Source organism: Apteryx rowi, unplaced genomic scaffold (genome assembly GCF_003343035.1).
Source record: "Apteryx rowi isolate R43461 unplaced genomic scaffold, aptRow1 scaffold_15, whole genome shotgun sequence".
NCBI lineage: Eukaryota > Metazoa > Chordata > Aves > Apterygiformes > Apterygidae > Apteryx > Apteryx rowi.
Genome location: NW_020447752.1, coordinates 55,617 through 78,676, shown reverse-complemented (window position 1 = coordinate 78,676; position 23,060 = coordinate 55,617). Strand labels below are relative to the sequence as shown.

The window sequence follows — 23,060 nt, the reverse complement described above, 5'->3', positions numbered from 1 at the left end:
CCTTGCGCGGGCGTTGACACCAGCCGTTTCCCTGCGGGGCCGGGTCCTTCCTCCCTCCCTCCCTCCTCCTCTGCCTCGCTCTCTTGCTTTATTCTTTGCTCGTTGCAACTTAATTGGGTAATTAAGGATTGGGGGCGGATGGCTCCGCCGGGTTCACGGGGGGTCAGCRCGAATCAGGCCGCCCCTTCCCGGCTCCATTAGGGATGAGCCAGATGCTCCCGCGCCGCCGGCCGCCCTCTCCCCGCCTGCCTCCCTCCCGGCTCCACACCGCCGGTGCCCCTCCGAGCTCACATGGGGCAGCCGCGGTGCCCGCCGCCTTCCCCCCTTTCCCGGGCGGCGCCTCCGTCCCGCTCCCCACGGAGGGAATTTTATCCCTTGTCCCACGGAGGGGAATTTCTGAGCGTTATTTATGAATAGGAAAAGGCTTCTGGCAATCCCGGGCAGGAGGCTTCTCGCGCCGTTCGTGGGTGCCGCGTGGGGCCCCGGGCTGGACTCGGGGCTGTGCCGCCTCGGGAGCTCCGGCACGGAGGGCGCTCCGGGCTCGTCCGGGGGGGTCCCAGCGGAGCCGGGGGCCGCCAGGCCTCTCCCAAGCACCAGGGAGGTTTCGAGGCCGACCGGCCCAGACCATCGCGGGGGGATCTCCGTCACCCTGCAGAGCCCATCGTCATCTTTTACAGCGGGGGAAACTGAGGCAGGGAGCGGTTACGGCTGGACTTTTCCAAGGGGAGGATTCCCGACTCCCCGGCTTCTTACACGAGTCCTGTTTAAGGCGCCTGCGAGGCTGCCACGTGCACCTATGCCGGCTTTAATTCCCAACCCCTCAGATTGCCACGGCTTTGCGGGGAGAGGGCGGAGGGCGCGAGGAGCGAGCAGGATCGGGCCTGGGCCGGCAGGTACCCGGCGGGGGGAGCTGGGTGCGCGTTTCCCACGCGGGTCTGCAGGCGGGTGGGAATCGTTAGCTCGCCACAGCGAGGCTGTGGTTCCCAGCTCGGGGAGTCTTTCGTTTTGAACGAACCGGTAAGTTGTTCGGTCGGGACGCGACGCCCTTTATTTTATTTTGGGTCCTCCCAAGCCGGGAGCGGCGGTTCCCCTCGTCCCTGCCCGCGGGAGGGACGGGAAGGGAGGCGAGATGGGGTGGTTTCCTACCCGAACGGTCCTCCGCACCGCTCAGGATCTGTCCCTCTGCGGTTCAGCTCCTGCCCCGTTCGCCGCCCCTGCAGCGAGGCAGAGATTGGGCTGCGCAAGAGGGCAGAAAACTTGGAAATCGGTGTTTAAAAGCTACGGTGGGTTTAACGGCAGCAGCAGGCCCAGGCCGGAGCTCCGCGGGGTGGTTTTGCCTCGGGTCCCGCGGCCCGGCGGCGCCTTCGCAGCCCCTTTTGCAGCACGCGGCGGCGGCGCTGCACCTCTGGTCGGCGTCTCCCGCGGAAGCCGGCGCGGGGAGCCCCGGACCCAGCGATCCCCCAGCGAGGAGCACAAGTGCAGGTTCCCCTTCCCTCACTTCGCTCGGAGCAGAGCCGTCTCCTCGGTAATTCATCCCTCAGCAGTTGGTCTTGAAAGCCAAAGCCAGTTTGATGCAAAAGGTAAAAACTCCCTGGACCCCATAAAAGGTTGGAAGCGTCTGCTGCAAAATCCTCTCCTAATGCCTCGCGCGGTTGATCTTTACGCAGGCCTTTCCTGGGGGCTCCGCTCTTCCGCGGAGCAGCGAGGGTTTTGGTTCCCCGCGGGGCCTTCCGCTCGGCTGAGCGTGGACAAGCGGAGGGGATGCATCTCGGTGGCCCTGTGCCGAGAGGAAGATGGTGATTTTGCACCGCCCGCGGCGGCTCGCTTGTGTCTCTGGCTAGCCGGACTTTTCCAGGTCCCTGCAAAACAGTGTCCCAGCATCCAGCACGTTGACTCCTGGCTTTCCCACCCTCCTTCTCGTGGAGCAACCTGGCTCCGCTTGCCGAGGCGGGGGGATGTGGAGCCCGGACAAGGACCAGGTTTGCTGGGTGCYGCAGGAGTTTCGTAGAGCTGCAGGCGGGCCGGCAGGAGCAGGATGTGGCCCCGCGCTCGGAGTTTTCCTGCCGGCGGCCCCTCCTTCGCCGCCGTGCTCTCTGCGCGCCGCCGTTGGGGCAGGGATGCATTCCAGTTGTGTAGCCTAATGCGATACCCAAGTCACTAACACGATTATGCTTATATATCATATTAGAGAAAATGAATACTAATTCAATACAAACTACTAATTCAGTAGAACAGAAAATTGCTGAGAGAATAGAAAATTGCTGAGCGTGCCGAACCCCTGCCTTGCTCCAAGTAAATACRTTGGCTGCTTTTTGAGTTTCTGGAGCTATTTTTTGCAGTGCTTCTCCGTGGCACAGTTGGCTGGAGATGCACAGCGTAGCGGCTCTTGGTGCATCCGCGTGCCAAGCCGCGGAGCGGCTCCAGGGAACGGGCTCGTCGCGGGCATGGGCTGCCTGCCGGCGCCTCGGGGCCTTGGAGGAACGCTCTTCCCTGCACCTTGCCCCTGGGGCAGGTCCACCCCGAAATACCCTGGGCCCCGGGGGCCCTGGCCCTGACCCCCAGCCCTCCCTGCTGCCAGGACGTACCGTTCGGCTGCGCTGATGCACATGTCGGGCAGCGAGAAACTCCCCTTTGCTCTCGAATCCAAGGCTCACAGCAGGAAATTAGGAGATTTTAGGTGGTACCTGCAGGAAAAAAGAAGTGGAAGGGCTGGAAAACTGTTCCAGGCGCGTKGGAAGTATTGCTTAGGCGGGAGACTTGGCGTGCCTGTGCCGTGCCGTCCACCCGAGCAGGGCGAGGATGTTACAAGACTTTTGCCTCTTCGGACGTGTGCGTCCTTCCGCGTTTCTGGGCCGGGGAAGCTGCTGGGGGTGACCTCTCCGAGGTGCAGGGGTGGGTGGGTGGGTGTCTCGGGGGACACCGGGGTGCTGGACAAGGTCCCTCGCTTTCTGCAGCCGCGTGCGGCGGGGCTTGGGGAGCGTTGCGCGCTCGCAGGAAGGTAGCTGCTGATGCCCAAGCTACGAGAGGGGCCGTTTGGCACGACTCGGTTCCTTCTTCAAGTTGTTGTCGCTTGTACAAGTTTTCAGGCCAAGGCGGCTGCTCCGGGGACCGTTCGGGCAGCACAGAGGTGCAGCGCGGGCAGCGGGACGGGCCCTCCGGAGGCTGATCCTGGGAGACGGCAACGGCCTCCGCTCCTGCCAGGCTCATCCTTTGGTGCGGGAACTCTGGGGCTACCTCCCACCTCGGAGCCTGCGGTTGAGCCTCTGCGTCTTCCCATGCCCGTGGGGCCGGGCGTCGAGGCAGCGTTTCTCGGATGGAGCCGGGGCAGTGAAGCGGGAGTCGTAGTCCTGCCGGCCTGGGGCACCGGAGCGTCGCAGGCAAGGTCGCAGCTCGTCCGGGTGTTGCTTCGTGCCCCTGCGACTGGGGCGCTTTGTCTTCTCGGCTTTGAGCCCTTGGAGTTCAAAACGCGACGCGTCCTCAGGTCGGGCTTGTTGGCTTTTCTCTCCTACCGCCAGTGTAACCAGGGGACCCGGGTCCTGTCATGCTGGTTGTGTGGGTCCGCGGTGCATTGAACATCTCAAGCCCTGGTTGGTCTCTTCTGATGGCTGAAGCTGTGAGGTTGGCTGGGGAGCGTCTGCCTGCAGCCCTCGGAGATGCCACCTCCAAGGGCACCTCCACCGTTGCCCTCAAACGAGGCGACCYGAAGGCGGGGAGCCTCTTTGCCTGCACCCAGGGGTGCTTCTGCTCCCTGGTCGTCATCATCGTCGTTGTGCCCATGCATGCACCGGGGACACAAAGTACCCGGCTGTTTTTGGAAACGCCTGGTACCGGCTTGCCGCGTTCAGAGAGGACCGTGAGCGGGACTTGCGTTGTTTCTGTACTAATATGGTAGGAGAGTCTTATTGTATTAGCAATTTCCCATCAGATCATGTCATATTAGTATTGTACTGTATTAGTATTTGTTTCCACTAATGTGATGTGAAAGTTGCTAATATGATAAGACTCCTGCATTGTATTAGTGAAAACAAATATTAATATGATAGGATGGAAAATAGCTAATAAGAAACTAAGTTGCTAATCTGACGTGATGGATCTCCTAAAGGAATTGGTTGTGGCTTCCCTGTACTTTTCCAGAACCACCTTCCACGGCGCTCGGAGGGGGAGCAGGAGCGTGGCGCCAGCGCCGTGCGTCTCGGTCCGTGCCATGCCGTGGCGGGGCTGGCCGTCGGGCCGAGCCTCCTCGTGGAGGCGCTTGCCGTCCCCTCCCCGGCCCAGGTTGTTCCCACGAAGGGGCTGGCAGTTTTTGAAGGAATGAATCCATYGCGGAAGTGAGACACGTGGAGGCACGGGCCCTCATGCGCTGCGGTGAGAGGGGCTCGTAACTCCGGTTCCTTCCTCCCTTGGGCTCATTTGGGCTCTTTTGGGCTTAGAAGTGGGGTCAGGTGGGCATGCATCCCGGGAGCAGCGCGTGCCGTAGTCTCATCTCTCCTGGAGCACATTGCATCCTAGCCAGATGGGATGGGGTCGGCTGTGTGGACATTTGCTGTCGGCAAAAGATGCCCCGGGACGGGCTTGGCTGCGGAGCCGGGGGCTCCAGCCTTTCCGGTGCAGCAAGCCAAGCGCTCGTCCCCACGGGGCCGCCGCTGGCCTGAGTGTCCAGGCCTGGCCCAAGCCCCGCGTCTGAAGCTCTGATTAAAGCTGCCTTAAAATTTTTTTTGTYGTGAATTCCTTGGTGCTGAGCCCTCCGCGTGTCTGCGTGGAAACCGGAGCGACTCGTTCAGAGCCGATTTTAATTTTGGAGGCAACGTTGGGGGAAGCGAAGCTGAGGGATGCCGGCACTGCCGTGGCTCGGCCAGGGCCCGCTTCAGCCCTCCCCGGCGCGTCTCCGTTCCCATCCGGGATGGCAAGTCCTCCTCCTCCTCTCCATCTCCGCGGCAGTTTCCAGGCTGGTTTGTGCTGCGAACGTTGCCGCAGCGGAGCGAGGCCAGGACGTGGTCCCTGCTGTGCGGCTCCTCTTGGCAAGCTCCTCTCTGTGTTGCATCCGGGTGCATCCGCCGGAGCTGGCGGCTCTCGGGAGGCCACGCCAGGCGCCCGAGCCGGGAACCTCCTCAGATGCATTAATGCGATCTCCCGCATGTCGCGGGAAAGCTGCGCCCACAGCAAATCCCGATTTCTGGGTGGCCCAGGGGAACCGTGCCCGCAGCCGATGGACGCGGCGTGCCGGCGACATTCCCTCTGCGTTTGCAGGAGCGCGTTCCGAGTATGACAAGACCATAATGAACAGTTTCCTAATTTTTATTTTTTCCAGCCACCTGAGCAAAGTATCAATTTCTGACACCAAGAGACAGAGGAGGTGAACCAGAACTAAATAAAAATAAACATTAAACAATTATTGGAATTTGGGTTTATTTAAAAAATCAGCAGGGTTGAGGGAACAAGCCACCTATTAGCCGGGAAAAGCTATCGGGCTTTTTACCACCACGCTGTTTCTTGGCGGCGGCTGGCGTTGGGGCTGCGCGAGCCGCGGCAGCCCTGGATGCTATTGATTAAAGATGATGTAGCAGCGGCGCAATTATATCACAGTTTGCGCTCGCCGCGGTAGGACCGGCGGCCTCTCATTTGTCTGCACGAAGATTGGGTTGTTTGCAAGCTTTGGCGGGGGGCGCTCGGCTGCRCGCCGTCCCCGTCGGAGCCTCGCGGGGCGCCCGCGCTCGGGCCGGGCTCGCCGCCGCCGCCGGCGGAAGCCCTCGGATCGGCGCTCTTCCCTTAATTTCGTGCACGACGGTGATTCCAGCAACGCCTGCGTTTTATCAACCGAATCGATGCAAATAACGGGATGTTGCCGGATAAGTTGGCCGGCGCTGGCTCGTGCTTCCCGTGCCGGGACCGGCCACCCCGGGGGCTCGGATGCCACGGGGACGGGGATTTCGGAGGCGTTCCCAGCGGTTTGAGCGAGCCGTAGGCGGGAGGTCGCGCGACACGGGACGGGGCGCGTGCGGCACACTGCCAGTCTATAACGCAATCAATTCCGTGTATCCCTAGTGCAACGGCAACATTTATTTAACGTCTTTTATAGAGCAGCTGAGTTTTATCACAAATCACATTGCATTTCTATTCATCGGGGACCCCTTGAAGGCTAAAACGCACTTACTTTCCTCGGAGGAAATTTACCAATTCCTCGATAAAGAGCCATTTGCCTCCCTATGTAAAATTGACACATTTATTGAATATTAAACACGGGTTGGTTTCTCGTGCGCCTCCTTCGACTTTATCCGCTTGCCCTGAAAAGTCGTTAGGGGAAGGATATGTCAAAGTTGCAATAAAGGGCTGCCGATGTGCGGAAAAGACACTTGAATTTGCCGGAGAGGCTGATTTTTCCCCCCGTTTGTTTGGAAATCGCTAAGGTAGGTTTTGAGCGCCGGCAGCAGCGCCGGGCCCGCGGGGCGGCGAGGCTCCCTCCCCTTGGTGCGCGCTCGGCTCCCATCCTTGTGAAGCTCTTGTTGTTAAAAAAAACCCAAACAAACCCTTTTTCCTGGGTGAAGGTCGGGGTTGTGCGATGTTGTAAGAGATGCTGTGTGTTACCCAGAGTTAGTTGCGCTAATTAGCAGGAGGTCCAATAAAACAAGTTTTTCTTTTATCACTGTTACTAAGTGCTGTTGTAAATCAATTAAAATGTATTCTAGTAATTCTGTTTTTCCTTTGGCTGCCCTGGGCTCCTGTTTGAAGAAGTAGAGCCAGTAACAGCGCTTTGTGCGGCGAAAACCGCGGTGGTTGGGGGAGAAACTGTGCCAGGAGCGAGGGCTGGGGAGCCACCGCCTCTCTGCGAGCCGTCTCTTCCTGCCCTTTGAGCCTCCTCCCTTTCTCCTGTCTAAATGGCCTCGTTTTAAGTAGAATTTGCAAACTTTTGCTGGATTTTCCTCGTTTTGCGAAGGGTTTCTCGCGGCGCGGTCGATAACGGGGGGAGACTCGTTAGCGGAGGCGTTCGCTGGAGGCTCCGCTCTTAGCGGGCAGGAGGCATCTCGCCCGGGTGGTTTTGCTAACTCTTGAATATCAGCAGAACACAAATAGCCATTTAATGATAGCTGGGTTTGAGTCCCAAATAAAGACCTACCCGGTCTATCAGCCTACCCGGAAGATGAAGGATCCGTTAAATCCTACATGGAGACGAGCATCTCCACTGCGACTGCTGAACTCCTTAAGGCAGGCCAGGCTCGGCTTTGGCTGCGGCAGCCACGCGCGACTGACCCGTCCCGTCCTCTCGGCTACGCTTATGGAAAATGAACTTGGTAAATTAATTGGTTTTTTGTTTGTTTTGTAGGATTTATTTCTTAGGATTTAATTTTTTCCCCTCTGGAACAACCTGACTCTTGCATGCCGCGGGGGTCCGGTTCCCGGGAAAGGTCGGTTCTCCGCACAACGAGGCCTGGCCCCTGTCTTGGCCACGACTCCAGCTCAATCTCTAGATGCTCGGTTATAATCCCGGGTTGGAAAATTAGGCCCTTAGAGCTGAGATGCCCCAAAATTGCTGGGAATAGGAGAGGACCTGGGACACGGGCGGCTCTGAGACTCCCAGCCTGGGAACCGCGGCCCCTTCCGCCCTCCGGGGCAGAGGGGCTGGTGCATTTTAGGGGCGTTTGTCCATATTAATCTATAAAACAAGCTGGCATAATAAATGTCGCCTAAATAGAACTCTAGTAAACATAGCTCATCTTGAGTGTACAATAAAAATAATATACAGCTGCCTCGCTGGCGCAGGCGCCCGCTGGTGCGGAGGAGCCGGGATATCACGCGCCAGCCCGGYGCAATTTGCTAGCGGCTGCCGAGCCGAGTTGCAGGGTGCTCAGGTTCATGCTAATTTTCCAACCTCCTTTGTTTTTTCTTCCTTTTGCATCTTTGCAAGAAACGGTTGGTTTAGAAGCGCCGAGATACGATGTGCTTTCCCTCTCCCCCTGCCCTGAAGGAAGGCACTTGCATCGGAAAAAGCCTCTCGCGCTTTCAGGGGAGGCGGAGGGGCGAGGTCGGGGACGGCGCGGTGTTTTTAAGATTGGGAAGGGGGAGCTCGGTTGGGGCTGGGGGGACGTTTGCAGCCCCGCCAGCGCGTCGGACCTGTCCTGCTCCTGGGGGACCCTCCTTGGCCTGGCGCCCGCGGGGACGGAGGAGACCTTGTTCGTTCGTAATAGAGCCGTCGGGGACCCTCCTTCCCTCCCCTCCGCGCCCATTAGGCGAGGAAAGGGAACAACCTGCCTCTCGCATTACCGAGGAAGAAGYATCACAAAGCAGCTCTCTGTAAAAATAACCTTTGCAGTGCACAGAAAGACCCTTCTTTATGGGTGAGGGAAAGTGCTTAAAATGCTTAGAGGGAATAAACAGCTTTTAATGAAGTTACATTGCCACATAATGGGTATCATAAAATTGCCTTCATAGTACAGGGTCCCAGGATGGCTTTTATTATTGACTGAGCTGGAATCCTGTCTGTAAAGCTCCAGCAGCTGCAGAGGGGAGAATGCAAAGTCTTCTTAAATTACCTGATTGAAATAACTGGCGAATATTCTGCTTTGCTGCTTTGTTGAAGGCAAAGCTGCCTTTGGGGTGGTCTGTCAGACCTGGTTTGCAGATTCTGAAGAACACAGGAGTTTCATTGCAGCAAAACAGATGTTCATCTTGTTTCTCTATCGGCTGTTTGATGAGAAATTTATTGCTCTTCTGCTGGGCTGGAGCTCCTCTGCTGTGGAGTCTATTAGCCAGCCCAGGAGCTGGCGGGAAGCCAGGAAAGCAGTGTTTTGATGAAACCCATGAAAGCTCTGGTTCGAAGGCGCCAGTAATAATGCATCGGCTAGACTCTTCTGATTGGGCAATTGATTGCTCTGATTTGATTTATTGATCAATACCCTCAAATTTGGCGTCTGAGAAGCTGAACTAATCTTTAACTGCTGTGAACATCTCTGCCTGGTGGAGAATTAGAACTGATAAGGAATGTATGAAAGGAATCTGAGCTTATCTTAATCACACAGTGCCCCAGCGCTGCCTCGGCTGAGCGCGGGGAGATGTGTGCAGAACACAATCACCAGGCAGAACAGGGCAGATCTATAAATTGATGGAATTCAAAGCCTCCAGCATCGATTACCATTATAACAAACAGTGGCGCGCAGAATGTCTGATTATTTTTAGACAAAGATTCTGTGCTCTCAGCAGCAATTTTGCTGATGCTGTCACTGTGTCAGATGTCTGTTGTTGATTGCAATTAGATGCAATACAAAAAAAAAAAAATTTAAACTATCTCTGCCTATAGTTTTATTTCCACTTATTAAATCTCCTCCTTTGTTTGCCTCCGCCTAATGTCTGCAGCTGGATGAAATATTGCATTACCAGAAGAGATCTCTTATATTCAGTTGGGTATAATCACTTTACAGATCATTGGATTATATCTGATATGGTTCAGATAATCCTGGGGAAATGTGGGGCATTTACTCTGCCTTGTTTAAACGCGCCCTGGTTTAGGGTTTTGGATGCAAATCTGCATAACGTTTGGGTTTTTGAAACAGATCTGCAAACCTCCAAATGATCTAATTCTATTAAAATACTAATCAATTCCCCATTACGTCATTCAGCTTTCCCTCGGTGGCAGACGTCGGATCCAACGTGGATTCGTTCTTTCCTCTTTGAGCAGCTTTTAGAGCTGCAACAGCGGAGGCTTTAATGGTTTTACAGAATGAATATCCCTTTGCGGAGGCTCGATCTTGGAAGCCCTCGGCCGTGAAGGGCGCCGGGCGCGCGCCTCGCCCCGAGCTCCGGCAGGCTTTGCCGTGGGGCTGGCTCCTGGGAATCYGCCGCCGCCGGGTTCCTGCGGCAGTTTGATGATTTCCAGTTTCTCCCACGTTTCAGAGCCGTTGGTTGAGGTTTGCTGCACGGCAGGGCATCCGTGAGCCGGAGCCCATCCCGGCACGCTGCTGCTGAGCGGGAACGCTTGGGGCTCGCCCGCGCCGTCRGGATGACTCGGGACCAATTTCCGAAGCGGCTCGGCCCTGCGCATGGCGGCGGACCCGGCGGCAGCCTTTCGGGAGCCCRTGCCGCTGGGGCAGGCGCGGGTCTGGCTGCGCCGCGGAGCCTCGTCCTGCCGCGCGGACACGTGCGGCGGCTCCGGGGGCCCATGGAAAAACGCGCTGCCGCCGCCGAGGAGTGCTGTGCTGCTGGCAGCTGGTGTTTTCTTTCTTTGGGAAATCTAATATATTGATTAGCTTTCTTCAGAACGGCATCAATAAAGCGTATAATGGCATGGCTGGTGCCTGCGGCGTCTCCTCCCCGGGTCGGAGCCCTGCYGGAGCCGGGAAGCCTGGGGCGGCCAGGCGGCTCCGACTCCGGCTCCCACCCGGTGCCTCCCTTTCCTGGCAGCGCCGGGACCATGCGGCCGAGTGAGCGGCCTTGGCCGGGCACCCTGCTGCTCCGTGCCAGGGTGGCCCAGCACAGCCTTCCTCCTCCTCCTCCTCCTCCTCCTCGCGCCGGGGAGGGGGAACCCTCTTTGGCTCCCGGGACGGGGGCTGTGCCAGCGCCCGCTGCTGCGTGAATCCGGTGCCGTTCAGGCGATCCGGTGGGCGGCGAGGCCGGGAAGCACCCCTGCCCTGGCCCTCTCCGTCTCCCGCGGCAGCGGCCGCCCCCGGCAGGAGCGGCCGGCCGATCCCTGGGGCGCCGGGATGCCCGCCGGGTCCCCGCGGGGGCACGGGCGCGCTGCGGCTCCGGTTTGGCCCGAGGCTCGCGGGTTGCCGCTCCGGCCCGGCAGTCGCGGCCGGAAAAGAAAGCAGATGATGCATTTTCCATTAAAGCGTCTCGGGGAGTTTAGAGGGTTTTTTATTGTTGTTTTTGCGGTGGTTTTTTTAAGCTGATTGATTGCAGTAATGAATGGGAGCCCGGCAATGGTTTGGACCGGCTGCTTGGCTGCTGGGCGCCGATTTAGAGTCCTCGCTGGCTTTGAACCCTCTTAACTATTTCTGTCAAAGCAGAGCAGCTTTCATCTGTAAAATATGCAGAAACAAAGYGGGATCTTATTTAGCACTCTCCTAAGCACGGCTCTGACCTTAGGTGCCAGCGTCTTTAGGAACGGATGTCTTGCAGTTGTCAAGAGCCATATTATATACTGCTGTTTTATTTATTTCTTCTTGGTTCACTGGACAGCGAATCCTTCCCGGGAAAATGGCCCGTACCAGCACGYGGCGCCTTGTCAGGATGCATCACGGTTCCAGGCAGCGCCACCCGCGGAGGATAATCTTATRGCTGCTTTTATTTTTCTTGCTGGTTCCAGGCCAGGATGCTTCCCAAAGCGTCGCTGGCGCCGCGTGGCCCGGGTCGGATTTCCATTTTCCGCAGGGGGCCAAGTGCTCGTGGAGACGGATTCGCCCGCGGTGCGCGGTYGGCATAGCCCGGGCTCGGGTTTGCAGCGCCCTCGGACCGCGCGGAGCTGCTGCCACTGCCCCGGCCGCCCGCCCGCACAGGGAGCATCGTCCCCGCTGGCTCGTTTCAGATAGCGAGCGGGAGAGGGATTTTTCAAGGGGAGAAAAAAAAAAAAATTGACAGCTGATGACTATGGGAAGATGTTTTTAAAAGGCGAAACAATTTACAATAATTAGAAATTTATAAAATGTCTTTAAACATGGTGGTAATAGGGATAAGAAAACACTTGCTGCGATGTAATCAGTTATTAGCAGCTGATCATTTATCTCGATGGATAGTTGCTGCTGGTACATGAGACACGTAATAAAAGGACTCTTGATTAACTAATTTGAATATCTTTTGAGAACAAATTCCGAGTCCTCTTTTCTCCCCATTGTAACGGATCCGTACATCTGCGAGATAAACACTGAATGAATATGGTAATGAATATGGCTCTGGAAGCGTAGCCCTCGAGCGCTGCCGTCACCGCCGCCGCCGCGGAGCTCGCGGGAGAGGGGCCGGGCGGCTCGGCGGCGCGGGGCCGGGCTCCATCCTCATCCCGAGCGGCCTTCCCGCGCCGGCATCCCCGTCCCGCTCGGGCCTCCCGGCGCGTTCGCGGGGTGGCGACCGGGGCAGCAAAATATCAGGGTAGCGGGAGCTGTTGAGCCGCTCGCGAGCGGCCACCGATACTGTGCATCAGATAGCATTGCTCGAAGCATGTGTATATGTGTGTGTATATATATTTTTTTAATGCAGCCTTTTCATATCTGCCTGGGAATGGAAGTCTAACGCGCGTCTCGAATCTCTGCCCTCGTGGAGATCCCATTACAGCCGCTTTGATAAAGCGCCGTAAACCCCGATTCCATTTTAGATTAGGAGCTCGCGCGGCTCCGGCTGGGCCCGGCCGAGTGGAGCGTGCCGGCTGCGCGGTGTCCCAACCGGCGGCGGGGCACGACCCTGCGGAGAGCGGCGGCAGCAGAGGGACGAAGCGCGGCGTGCGCCCGGGCCGCGCTTTTTTCCCAGGCGAGCTCAGCAATGCCCAGACCAGATCCAAGCCGTGGCTGCAGCCGAGCCCCGGCTGAAACGCCCGGTGCAAACCCGCGATGCTCCGCCGTCCGCTAGCAGCCAAAGGAGGGGTCCGTGCGCGGACGTGCCGTGGCCAGCGCGGCTCTTTGGGACCCGCCAGGGTTTACGGCTGCGTGGGACGCATCAGGCTCTGGAGCACGAGCTTTTCCTGCTGCTTTTAGGCGCGTCGGGCAAAGGAGAAGTGCGGAGTTTGGAGCTGCAGCCTGCCAGAGCTGCGAGGCTGCACGTCTTGTACGGGCGAGCGAGACCCCGTCCAGCAGTTCTCCCCTTCGCAGGGCCGGGGGAGAGGACAGCTCTGAGTTAGCCCCGTTTGTGCCTTTTCCCCTYGGCACGGCCATTCCTGGCCCTCTGCTCCGCGGGAATCCGCCAGCATCGCAGCGATTCCCACGCCAGGTATTTATTCCTGGTCCTGCCACGCGGATGGATTCAATTCAAGCAATTCTCCCTAGTCCCCCCCACGTTATGATTCACATAGCATCCAAAAACGGATACCTCGGCAGCAAGAGCCCCAGGTATTTTATATTTATGAATCGCTTTCTCTCCCAGATCCCAGCTTTCCTCTTCCCTGGTGCCTCTCCCGTGTACCCACTTCCTTTGGCCCCTTCCCGGGGCTGGTGGTCGTGCGGGGCAGCATCGCTCCAGCTCGGCTCCTGGCTTCCCTCGGCCTGGGTGGCCGGAGCTGCTGCTGMTCCTTAAAACGTGCCGGTAAAGGGAACGCCGCCTCCGAGAGCGGGCGCTCGGCTTTGCCGGGCCGTCGCGTGAGCCGCTTCKCCTCGCCCCTTTCAGCCGCTCCTAGGGGGAGCCTCTAGCAGCAGGGGGGGCTCCTGCTCGCTCCTTTGGAAAAGATAGCGAAAATAGCCAAAAATAACCGTACGCCCCCGAAACCTGCGGCGTGCCGGGGCGGCCCTGGCGCGTCGGTGAAGTGCTTCTCCTCGGCGCTTTTATTTGCTGCGGCGGGAAGCAGGGTCCGCATAGCTGGGGCTGCGGTTTACAGGTAATTAAACTCAGCTCGGCGAGGATTTAAACATTAATATTGATGCTAAAGTTTTTAATAAAATATAGGTAGAGAGATAGAAAGGGGTATCGATTCCTAAAGGCTTTTTATTTTTTCCTTTCTCCCGTTTTATTGTAGCGGGGAAGGGTTTGATATATTGGCAAACATGAAATAAGAGCGTCCTATGCCGGCGCACGAGTCTGCAAATGAGGATGGATACGCTAACGGCAGGACGAGTCGGGGAAAACTGTCAGGACAGTGCATTTTCCGGGATCAATTCCTGGCGCGGGCCGGACGGAGGAGCCGGAGCGGCGCTCGCGGGAGGCGACGACGGGGACGAGACGCCCGCGAGCGAGGCTGGCGGTTCGTTGGGCGCCGGGTCCGGGAGGCGCCGGCGTGACGCCCGCGGTAACACCCGCTTTGCAACCCGCGTGCCTGCAAGGCGCCGCAGGGCGGTTAGAAAGATGCTGACAGCCGTTTTTCACTCCCTGCTTCTCTGTATCCACACAGGACTTGTACTGGCGAGAAGGCAGATGAAACTATTTTTTTTTATATATATATATAAGTGAAATATTTATATTGTCCAATAAAAGGCAGTAAGCTCGCAATCTCTCACCAATTCATTTGAGCCCGAGAGCTTCCCTGTGCGAATGTTACGCCCAGCAGTGACCCCTGATAATTGACTCCATACATCTTTAGCCTGGCGCATTTACATAATACGTAGGAAATGATTGATGGCCCCTGTAAGCCGCCCGCCGAGCGCCCCGGCGAGCGGTGCCCGCGTCCTCCCGCGGGGGCGATGCGCCCGGGCGGCCCCGGGCACGGGCGAGCCGAGGGGAAGCCTCTGCCCTCCGCGTCTGGCTGCCCCCGTTTGCCTTAAACCTCCTCGTTCCCGGGGCCGGCGTCGCGGCGGGGACGCTCGCGGCGGCCCGGGCTCCTCGCCACGGCGAGGCGGCCAATTTATCAAAAAGCAATTAATAGCGTTCCCCCCACCCGCCRCCCTTAGATTTTCTGGTTCGAGTCTGCCGCCGCGGACCGAGGGGCAGTAATTAGGCTCTGTGTTCGCAGATAAATCCTAATGAGGTTTTCCCGGCTGGAATAGGCGCTCGTGCCGTATCTCTCCATCAGACAAAGGCCTCTCCGTTTTGCCACGTTTTTATGGCGCCGGCATAAATTTTTTACAGATGTTCGCGCTGCGATACAAGGCGGATAATTGCCGTGGGTTGCCGTCTTCGGGCCCGGGGTGGAAACGCCGGGGAGGGAGCAGCTGGAGCGGGGCCGGGCGCGGGAGCATCCCGGATCGCGCCCGGGCGGGATGCACCTCTCTGCTGGCTTCGGCGGGTTTTTCCCCTTTTTTCCCCCTCCTCCATCAAACCCGCTCGGCGAACGCTGCGTCTGCTGCGCGGTTCGGCCCGGGCGCGCGCCCGGGTTCGGCCGTTCCCGCGCCGCCCCAGCCCCAATCCCGAACTCCTTAGAGCAGCCTTTCCCTGCGCTGGGAGTGAGCTGYGCCTGATTTACTGGGGGCCGCGCAAAAAGGTCAGTTTGCTTAGTATCGGCGCCTTCGTTTTTTCAAATTCTGCCGAAATTAAAAAGCCATATATATCTTAAAAATCTTATTTATGAACACTTAAGTGCAAGTAAGTCATAGTTGGACTGCTTCCCTCCCTGCTGATATATGTAATCTGGCAACCAAGTGGACTTAGAACAAAATCTGGCAATACAATATGCTGTACTTGACTATTTTGACACTCCGAGTGTGATGTTTTTTTACAGTTACTGATGAGCTTATGTCACTGCTCCTTTTGGAAAAGCGAGGAGGAGGGTGGGGTGGGGGGAGAGCGGAATATTGATTAGCGAGCTCCTGATTATCTCAACAACCCTCTTGGCTTTGCTTTGCTTTGCTTTTGCGTTGAATACATAGTTTCTTCAATTATTCATATAAACCCCCTTGTCAATATTGCTAACGCGCCTTGGCTGCGCGCAGCAGAGAGAAATCATTCTGGGGGAATTATATTTGTACAATTCTAAAAACAAATGCTCCTAAACCTCCCTTTTTTTCCGCCCCGTTTCTTTTTTTTTCCCTTTTGTTTTTGTTTTGTTCCAGGAGGAGCTCGATTCTGCCGCTTCTGAGCCGGCTGCGCGGCAGGAGGAAAGCGAACGTTCTCATAAACATTTAATTGAACTCAGCTGGGAATTTAAGAAAAATGTACCTGAGGTACAGTGTATTTGCTGTGATAGAATTAACTCGGTGGGACGGCGCATTTTCCTCCGTCGAAACTAGATTTTGAGCGCTGTAGACGTAAGTGACTAACAAGAAAGGAAGCTAATTAGCCACAAAGACAAATTATAGGTCCTAACCTTGGGGTATTCTTATTCCTTTCCCGCGCGGCCTCCGGCGGCTGCTTTGTACTGGAAGCGCCTGATCCTGGCAGGGGTTGAGCGCTTGCTCCCGGGAGGTGCCCGGCACCGGCCTGGATGAGACCTCGCGGCGCCGGGAGCGAGGGCGAAAACGCTGGGTCTCGAGGCGTTTATAAAAAAAAAAAAAAAGCGAGCGTCGAGCGTTCGGCTCCGAGATCCCGGCGCCCGGATCGCAGCCCAGATGGGGGTAGATGCGTTTTTCAAAAATTAGGAGGAGAAAAAAATAAAACTAAAATAAAAGAGCAACTCCGGAATAGGTTCCCGCGGAGCCTGCTTGGCTGGCTGGCTGCTCGCTCGCGTTGTTTTCTGCCAGGCCCAGTTGCTCCCGCCTGCTGCTGCGGCGGGGAGGCAAAACAAAAGCGTCGGAGGGGGAAGAGCCGGGCAGGGGCCGCCGCCGCCGAGCAGCCGGCTCCCGCGGGGCGTCGCGGCTTCGCCATCCCCGAGGAGCAGAGCTCCCGGGCCGCGCTTGGAGCCGGCCCTGCCGACGGGGCCGCGGTGCCGCCGCGGGCAGAGCCGTGCTCCTTGGCGCCCGCCGGCACCGGCCGAGGGCACCGGATCCGCCGCGGAGGGTGGGTGCGCGCCGCGAGCCCCGCGCGCCGTGCCGGCCGGCCGGCGTCCCCGCGAGCCCGGCCCACCCTCGGCCGCGCGGCTCGAGTCTTCCGAGGGCTCGTCTACCACTGCGTTAGCGCCTTGGTCCTCGCCGGGTCGCCCGAAGGGGCTCGGCAGGGGTTTGGACACGTCGCTTTTGCTCCCTGGAGCCCCAAGAGCAGCATCCCCGCAGAAGCACGGCRGTGCCAGAGATGCATTGCGCTTCAGGATGCCTCTTCTCCCCCTGTTTTTTTTTTATTTTCCTTCCTTTTTTTTTTTTTTTAATGCTCTCTCTTCTGGGGGTTGCTTTCTGCGTTCCTCTAATGTGCTTAGGTTGAAACCCCCAGAGAGATGTAGGTACTCGGAGCTTGCCGGCAGCGACACATTAGAATCTGTCATCTGCTGCGCATTACCTTATTTTAAATCTGTCTCTTTGGAGCTACGTAACTGCATAAGGAAATATTAAAGTAAACAATAACTGGATTTACACAAATGCGACTGATTTCCATATTTTTCATCACTTCATTTTATTACTCAGTTTACTGATATGCTCATTTATTTATAGGGCAATCCAGTATTGATTCATTCCCATGCACTGTGCATAAACACATAAAAGAGAGTGATAACAATAGGAATACATTTTCAGTCTTTTAAATACTGCATTTTTTCCGATAGTCTTCATTAGATCCGCTCCGGGGATGAGAGCTAGGCGCTTTCGGGAGCCGCAGCCAGTCCTTGCAGCGAGGCGGCTCGGGATTGACGTTGGTGGCGGTGAGACGGGGATGCGATTCCTGGCCCGGCGGCGTCTCCGTTGCCGCCTGCGCTGCCTTCCTCCCCTCCAGGCTTTTTTCACAGGAGCTCTGGGGGGATTTAGGCCAAAAAGTGAATTCCGCTCTCTTGAGTTGAGGTTTCTCGGCTGCTTCGGGCCCGGGCAGCCGCTGTTTGGGTGCTGGCTGGGGGCAGGAGGGATTTCACTCCTTAGCCTGCCGGGGGGAGATTTGCACCCTTCTGCCCCATCCCGGCAGGATCTCCGGGCGCGTGTCCAGCGAGAGGAGCTGAGCTCCAGCTCCTTGGGGGCTGCAGCCCCGGCTAGCGCGGCCCCTGCCACTCGGGAGCAGGGGCGGAGGGGCGGCGAGGGCGACCCGCATGGATCTGCCTGGCGCTTCCCGCGGCGGCACCTCCGGCCTTGCCAGCCTGGCCGGGATCCCGCGCGGGCTCGACGCCGTGGGACGCCCCGCGCTGCTCCCCAGCCCCTGCCGTGCCGCCCTGGCCAGCCGCTGGGGCCCTTTCCTCTTGCTTTCCTCCTCCTTTTTCTTTTTTTCTTCTTTTTTTTTCTTTTTTCTTCTTTTTTTTCTTTTCTTTTTTTCTTTTTTCTTGTTTTTTTTCTTTTTTCTTTTTTACTTCTTTTCTTTTTTTTTAAGCCATGCTTTCCGCTGCGCTCCCCATGAATATTTACCAGGGAGAATATAGCGCTACATCATCCGAGTCATGGGAAGGAGCCCATAAAAACGCGGTGATGGATGGCGAGAGTTCCCCCTCYATTCCTTCTTGTAAATGGGAAGCGGGGAGAAAAAAAAAATCATCTTGAAATATTAACCTGTGCTGTGGCGGATGGGCTTTTCTCGTTGTTTCGGCTTGCCGTTTCCGTAAGGAGCTCGTGTACATTTAGGCTCCCGTAGCCTTCATATGTAATTTCTTTCCTTGGGAAGAGGGGGGGGATTGGGGCCAGGAGGGAGAGTGAAGAAAGGAAGAAATTGTACCCGCTGAGAATAAAAACAGCTTTTGTTTTTCGTCCTGATTAGATAAAGGGCAGTTTATTTCTCTGGCGGAGAATCACAAAAAGCTGCCCGCGATGGCAGTTTAATGGCAACAGCTTGAAATGGCCAAAGTTTGAATATCCTTGCGCACAGAGAAAAGAGCAAAGCGAAAGCCCTGCTAATTACAAAAGTTGCTTTATGAAAGATAATTCAAAGCAATAATTTAGCAAACATAATCAAGTAGCGCAGATGGGGATTTTGATGAATAGTTTGCAACATGCAATTAGCAGCTCTTGCAGTTACATATCATTAACCCTCAGAGCACAAAAATTATTTTCTCATTATTAGATGAAAAGGTAAAATTAAGCTGACTAGACAGTAAAGGAACAAACTACAATTAATTACCTTCATTTATTACAGTCATTATTTTAAACTTATTTTTTTTTTCCTTTTACTCTGATAGATAGATGAAAACATCTAAATTAAAAGTTTTGTTACGCTAAATTGGAGGTGAAGCCCTGCGCTGCCGCCGGGGCGGCCCCGGGGCCGGCCGCGCTGCCAGGCGCGCGGGGGGAACGCGGCACAGACCGCGCCGCCCCGAGCCCGGGAGCTCTTGCGGCATCCGAGCGGATCTGTTCTAGGGAAACATCGGGTTTAATGATTTTTCTTCTGTGCTGGAGCATCCAGCCCAAAACTCATCCTGGCGTTGCGGTGGCTCCTTATCCTCTCTGCTGGTTGCTCGCGCCGCTTTGCGGGCGCGAAGCCGGAGCGGCTCCCGCGGCCCGGCCCGGCCCTTTCCCACGCTGGCCACCCGAAATCGGCTGCTCCGGGAAGCCGCCCGCGCTTCCCTCCCTCCCTCCCTCCCTCCCTTTCAGCGGGCGCATCGCTACCAGATGGTTTACAGTTGCCAACTGTCAGTAAACGCACTGAAAAAATAAATTAAGGGGGGAAAAAAAAAGCCTGAACCTGTCAGTTAAAAAAAAAAAACAAAAAAACTTATGGTGGTAAAAATGGTGAAATCGGCTCGGGCTGTTTTCCCCGCTCGCTCCGTGGCAAATACAGGTTGCAGCCGCAGGTGGTGGCGCCCGTTTGCTGCCCTCGGGCGACGCGTCCTCGCGCTTTGCGAGCGTCCCAAAAAGCTCAAATCAGTAAATACGAGAGGCGAAACCGGTTCCCTGCCGGCGGCGGCGGCGCTCGGCGAGGGAGGCGTCGCGGAGGCGGCCGAGCGGCGCTGCTTTTCCGTTGGCGCTTTGACTTGCCGCAGCAAATTCCCCGACCCGGAGCCGCGGCGGTTTACGGGGACGCCGGGGCTTCAGGACGCGGTTACCCGCGGTTGCTGCGCCCCAGCGTAAGGTCGAGGGGGTTTTGGTGGCCGGGGAAGTGGCAGCACCCGGAAAAAAGCGAAAAGAAAGGAAAAAAAAATCTCCTGAGCTTAGCATCCTTTGACTCCGGCGTCAGGAGCTTTGCCAAAGCATCGTTGAACTCGTCAGGAAGTATTACAACAAAATTAAGGACTAGCAGCAATTTTCTCTCATTCAGGATCATGTGCTTTATAAAGTAAATTATTAATGCATTTTTTTTCCCTCAGTTTAGCAGTTATTTGCAGCAGCCTTGGTATATTTCTCATTAGAAATAACATCATCTAAAGAACCGTATTGATTCATACTTTTTTTTTTTTTTTAAGTCTTAGAATCACGAACGTGAACAACATATTTATACGACGTTCCCTTTAACTAGAATTCTCGTGCTTTATTTTTATATTATTGATCTTTTTGACACGAATTGCTTTCTGGCCTTGTGCGAGCGGTGTAAGCGTTCCGCCCGCAGAGGAATGGACTTGGGGAGCGYGGGGGCGCGCGGCCGGGGCTGGCGGCGCTCCAACGCGGCCGCTCCGTAGCCCGGCAGCTCCGTGTCCGAGTGTGTGCGAGCTTTTAAATAGCCCGGATTTGCAAACCCGAGGAATGTTTCTCCGGAAAACATTTAGGGATGTCTCTCCCRGCGGCTGCCCCCAGGTGCCACCCGGCCCGGGGGGAAGCGGCCACTTTTCCGCCCCGGGAGCTGCTTGGAGCGATCCACCTTCAACCCCGGCCAGCACGCCGGGATGGAGCCGCCGCCGGCTGCTCCTCCAGCTCTCCCATTCTTCTCCTTTCCTCCCAGACTTCTTTACACATCAGCAAAAAGAGAGGAAAATAGCAAAGATTTGAGGGTTTTTTCTCATCAGTTATTTTTTTCATCAGTTTTCTTTAACATTTGGGGTCTCTGCTGCCGCTTTCTCCCTTGACAGCTGTTCCTCTTCTTTTAAAAAGAGCTCATTTGTGTTTTACTGCCACGAGTATTTAGATGGAAATAACCGACTACTTATCCTGCACTTGATCTCGCGTATGTAAGAATAAACTCGCCCCGGTGCGATGCAAATYCCGCGTCTTTGGAGAAGGAGACGCTCAGACGGGCGCTCGGTGCCGTGCGCTCGCGGCGCGGGGAGGGCGCTCCGCCGAGCCTGGGGAGTTTTGCCATTTTGTCAGTCAATTATAATAATATTTCTGCTTCCAAATGTTTAAAAAGTTGGCTTCGGAAGGTATAATCACGGCACAGAGGCCAGCCTGACAATAGTAATTAATTAGGCTATTACACATTCTACAGTGATAATTGCTTTGCTGGAAAGTCACCAGCCATGAAAAAGACCCGGCGCGTAAATGCAATTCATCAAGCCGAGCGGCTCCGGCGCTGGGGCGGCTTCTCACCTTGAGCCGGCGCGTGCCGCGGAGGCGAGCGGGAAACGAAGGGGAAATTAATGCCGCGGGGCAGGCGGCGGCGGCGGCGAGGCCGAGCGGGGCCCCGCGCTGCGCGGCGGCTTCGGCAAGCGCGCTCGGGGCACGCGGGGGCTTCGTTAAACCCGCGGCGTGCTTAGCGCCGGAGAGGGCTCGCGCTCGGGCTCGCGGCGACGTCTAGCCCCCCGCTCCCGGCTTTTTCTCCTTTCTCTCTCTTTTTTGGAAGAAGGCGGGTGAAGCAGCGGCCTCGGGCCCGTCGCGTTGCGTCGCTGCCGCCGGCGCGGCGAAGTGCCGAGCGCGTCTTTGGTGGCCCCAGTGTGCCGCTCTTTCCCGCGCCCGGGAGCCAGGGGCCGGCGGCTGCTGGTCGATGAAGTTGAGCCGTGAATGTTCGCGGGAGTTTAACCAATGGCTTCAACCAGAACGGGAGGTTTCCCCGGAAAAGCTCCAAGCGTTGCTTTTGGACGTTTTTCGRGCGTTTCGGGCAGGTCGGGGGGTCTGGACCAGCGCTCCGGTTGCAGCTTTGCCTGCGGGCGATAGTTTTAAGGAAGAAACCCGACCTGAGATGCAGCGAGACGCTGTAATTCGGGATGAGCAAAGTCTTTGAGAGCCTTTTTAACGTAGCCGGTTTTCTTGTCACCGGCAAACTGCCCCGGAAGCATAAACGTTCCTGACGGAGAACTGCCATCCCGGGATGGGAAAGGCCTTGCGGGGAGCGCGTTGCGCTGCTGAAGCGTCGCGGCACCCCTCGCACGCCTGAACCCCCCTTGCCCTCCGTCGGGGCTTCCCAGCCGAAGCCGAAGCGGCGGGGGAAGGTGCCGGGGACGGCGCTGCCCTGCTAAAACGCCCAGCCGGGGCCCGGGGCCGCCGCTCGCWTTCCCGGGGCCTTTGCGCTCCCTCGGTGCCTTTGTGATTGCTATTTTTTAAAGCGCCCCGAAGCCAAGTGGTTTTGGGGGAACGCTGCAGAGAGCCCCCAAATCCCCCCTCTGCTGGCAGCACGRCGGCGAGAAAGGAGGTTTGTGTATCAGATGCTGAAAAAAAGCCGGACTTAYGCAATTTTAACAATAGAAAAATGATCTTTGTGCTCCGGTGCCTGTGAGCGGGGAAGGAGCAGGCAGTTTGCTCAGGTGGCTGCTGAATTACAAATGAGCGGTTTGCTTTTGTTTTGAATGACAAGCAATTTAAATTCAGCCTTGCGCCGAGCGTTGGAAGCTTCCCTAGTGAGGAGGAGGAGGAGGAGGAGGAGGAGGAGGAGGAAGGTGGGAGAAGGCGCCTGGGCGAGGCTGCGTGAGCTGCCCCGGAGCCCCGAGTTCGGACTTTGCTTGGTGATTAGCCCGTCAGCAGCTTCAGCTTGGCTTAATTGACTATTGCACCGTTGCTAATAGGGTGTCCGGCAGCCTGCGCCGTCGCCCCGTCCGCGTCCCGCTGCGCCGAGCATGGGAGCTGGGAGCGGGAAACTCGGCGAGCCAAAGCGCTGGAGTCCGGCGGGGGGAAATCCCCGCCCGGACGCGTCGGCGCGCGCTGAAAAATTAATGGCAGTAAATGATTCATGCTCATGAATGTTGGATGGCCGCGCGGCGGGCGGCCGTGCCGTCGTGCCGTTAGCGCCGCGGCCCCGGCGGCGGGAGGGCGCGCGAGCAGGTGGGGGCGGCCGGCAGGCGTACCCGGCGTGGCGCGGGCGTCCCCGCCGCTGGCCACCCCGGGAGCCGGCTCCAGCCCAGCAAGCCCAATAAGAGGCCAAATTCTTATTTCTTATTTAAGCGCCGGCATTAAATTATAATTTTCATTTGCTCAGAGCGCATCAATGATTTAGGCTGGCGTGACATTGCAATAGCGCTGGGAGCGTAGCCGAAGGCAGCGCGTGCCGCTGCGCTGGGCACGGAGCGGCCACCCGGCTCGGCGCTTCCCGCGGGAGCACCGCCCACCCGCCCCACGTCTCCCATCCCGGGCCTACAGCCAGAGGTRCTTCCGCCTGGGAAATGGCACTGGCCTCATGCTCTGGTCCCCGCGGTGTGAAAGCAGGGCTGGCGA

General features: G+C 57.2%; 1 protein-coding gene across 1 annotated transcript in view; it reads left to right on the top strand.

The window, feature by feature from the left end:
* The first annotated feature begins 3,601 nt into the window (after positions 1-3,601).
* The window catches only part of CUX2 (cut like homeobox 2), a 39,699-nt gene continuing 20,240 nt past the window's right edge, over positions 3,602-23,060 (top strand). Inside the window, exons 1-2 of the mRNA XM_026058865.1 lie at positions 3,602-3,853; positions 15,606-15,723. Of these exons, the coding sequence (XP_025914650.1) occupies positions 3,602-3,853; positions 15,606-15,723 (370 nt within the window). The remainder of the gene's footprint in view (positions 3,854-15,605; positions 15,724-23,060) is intronic.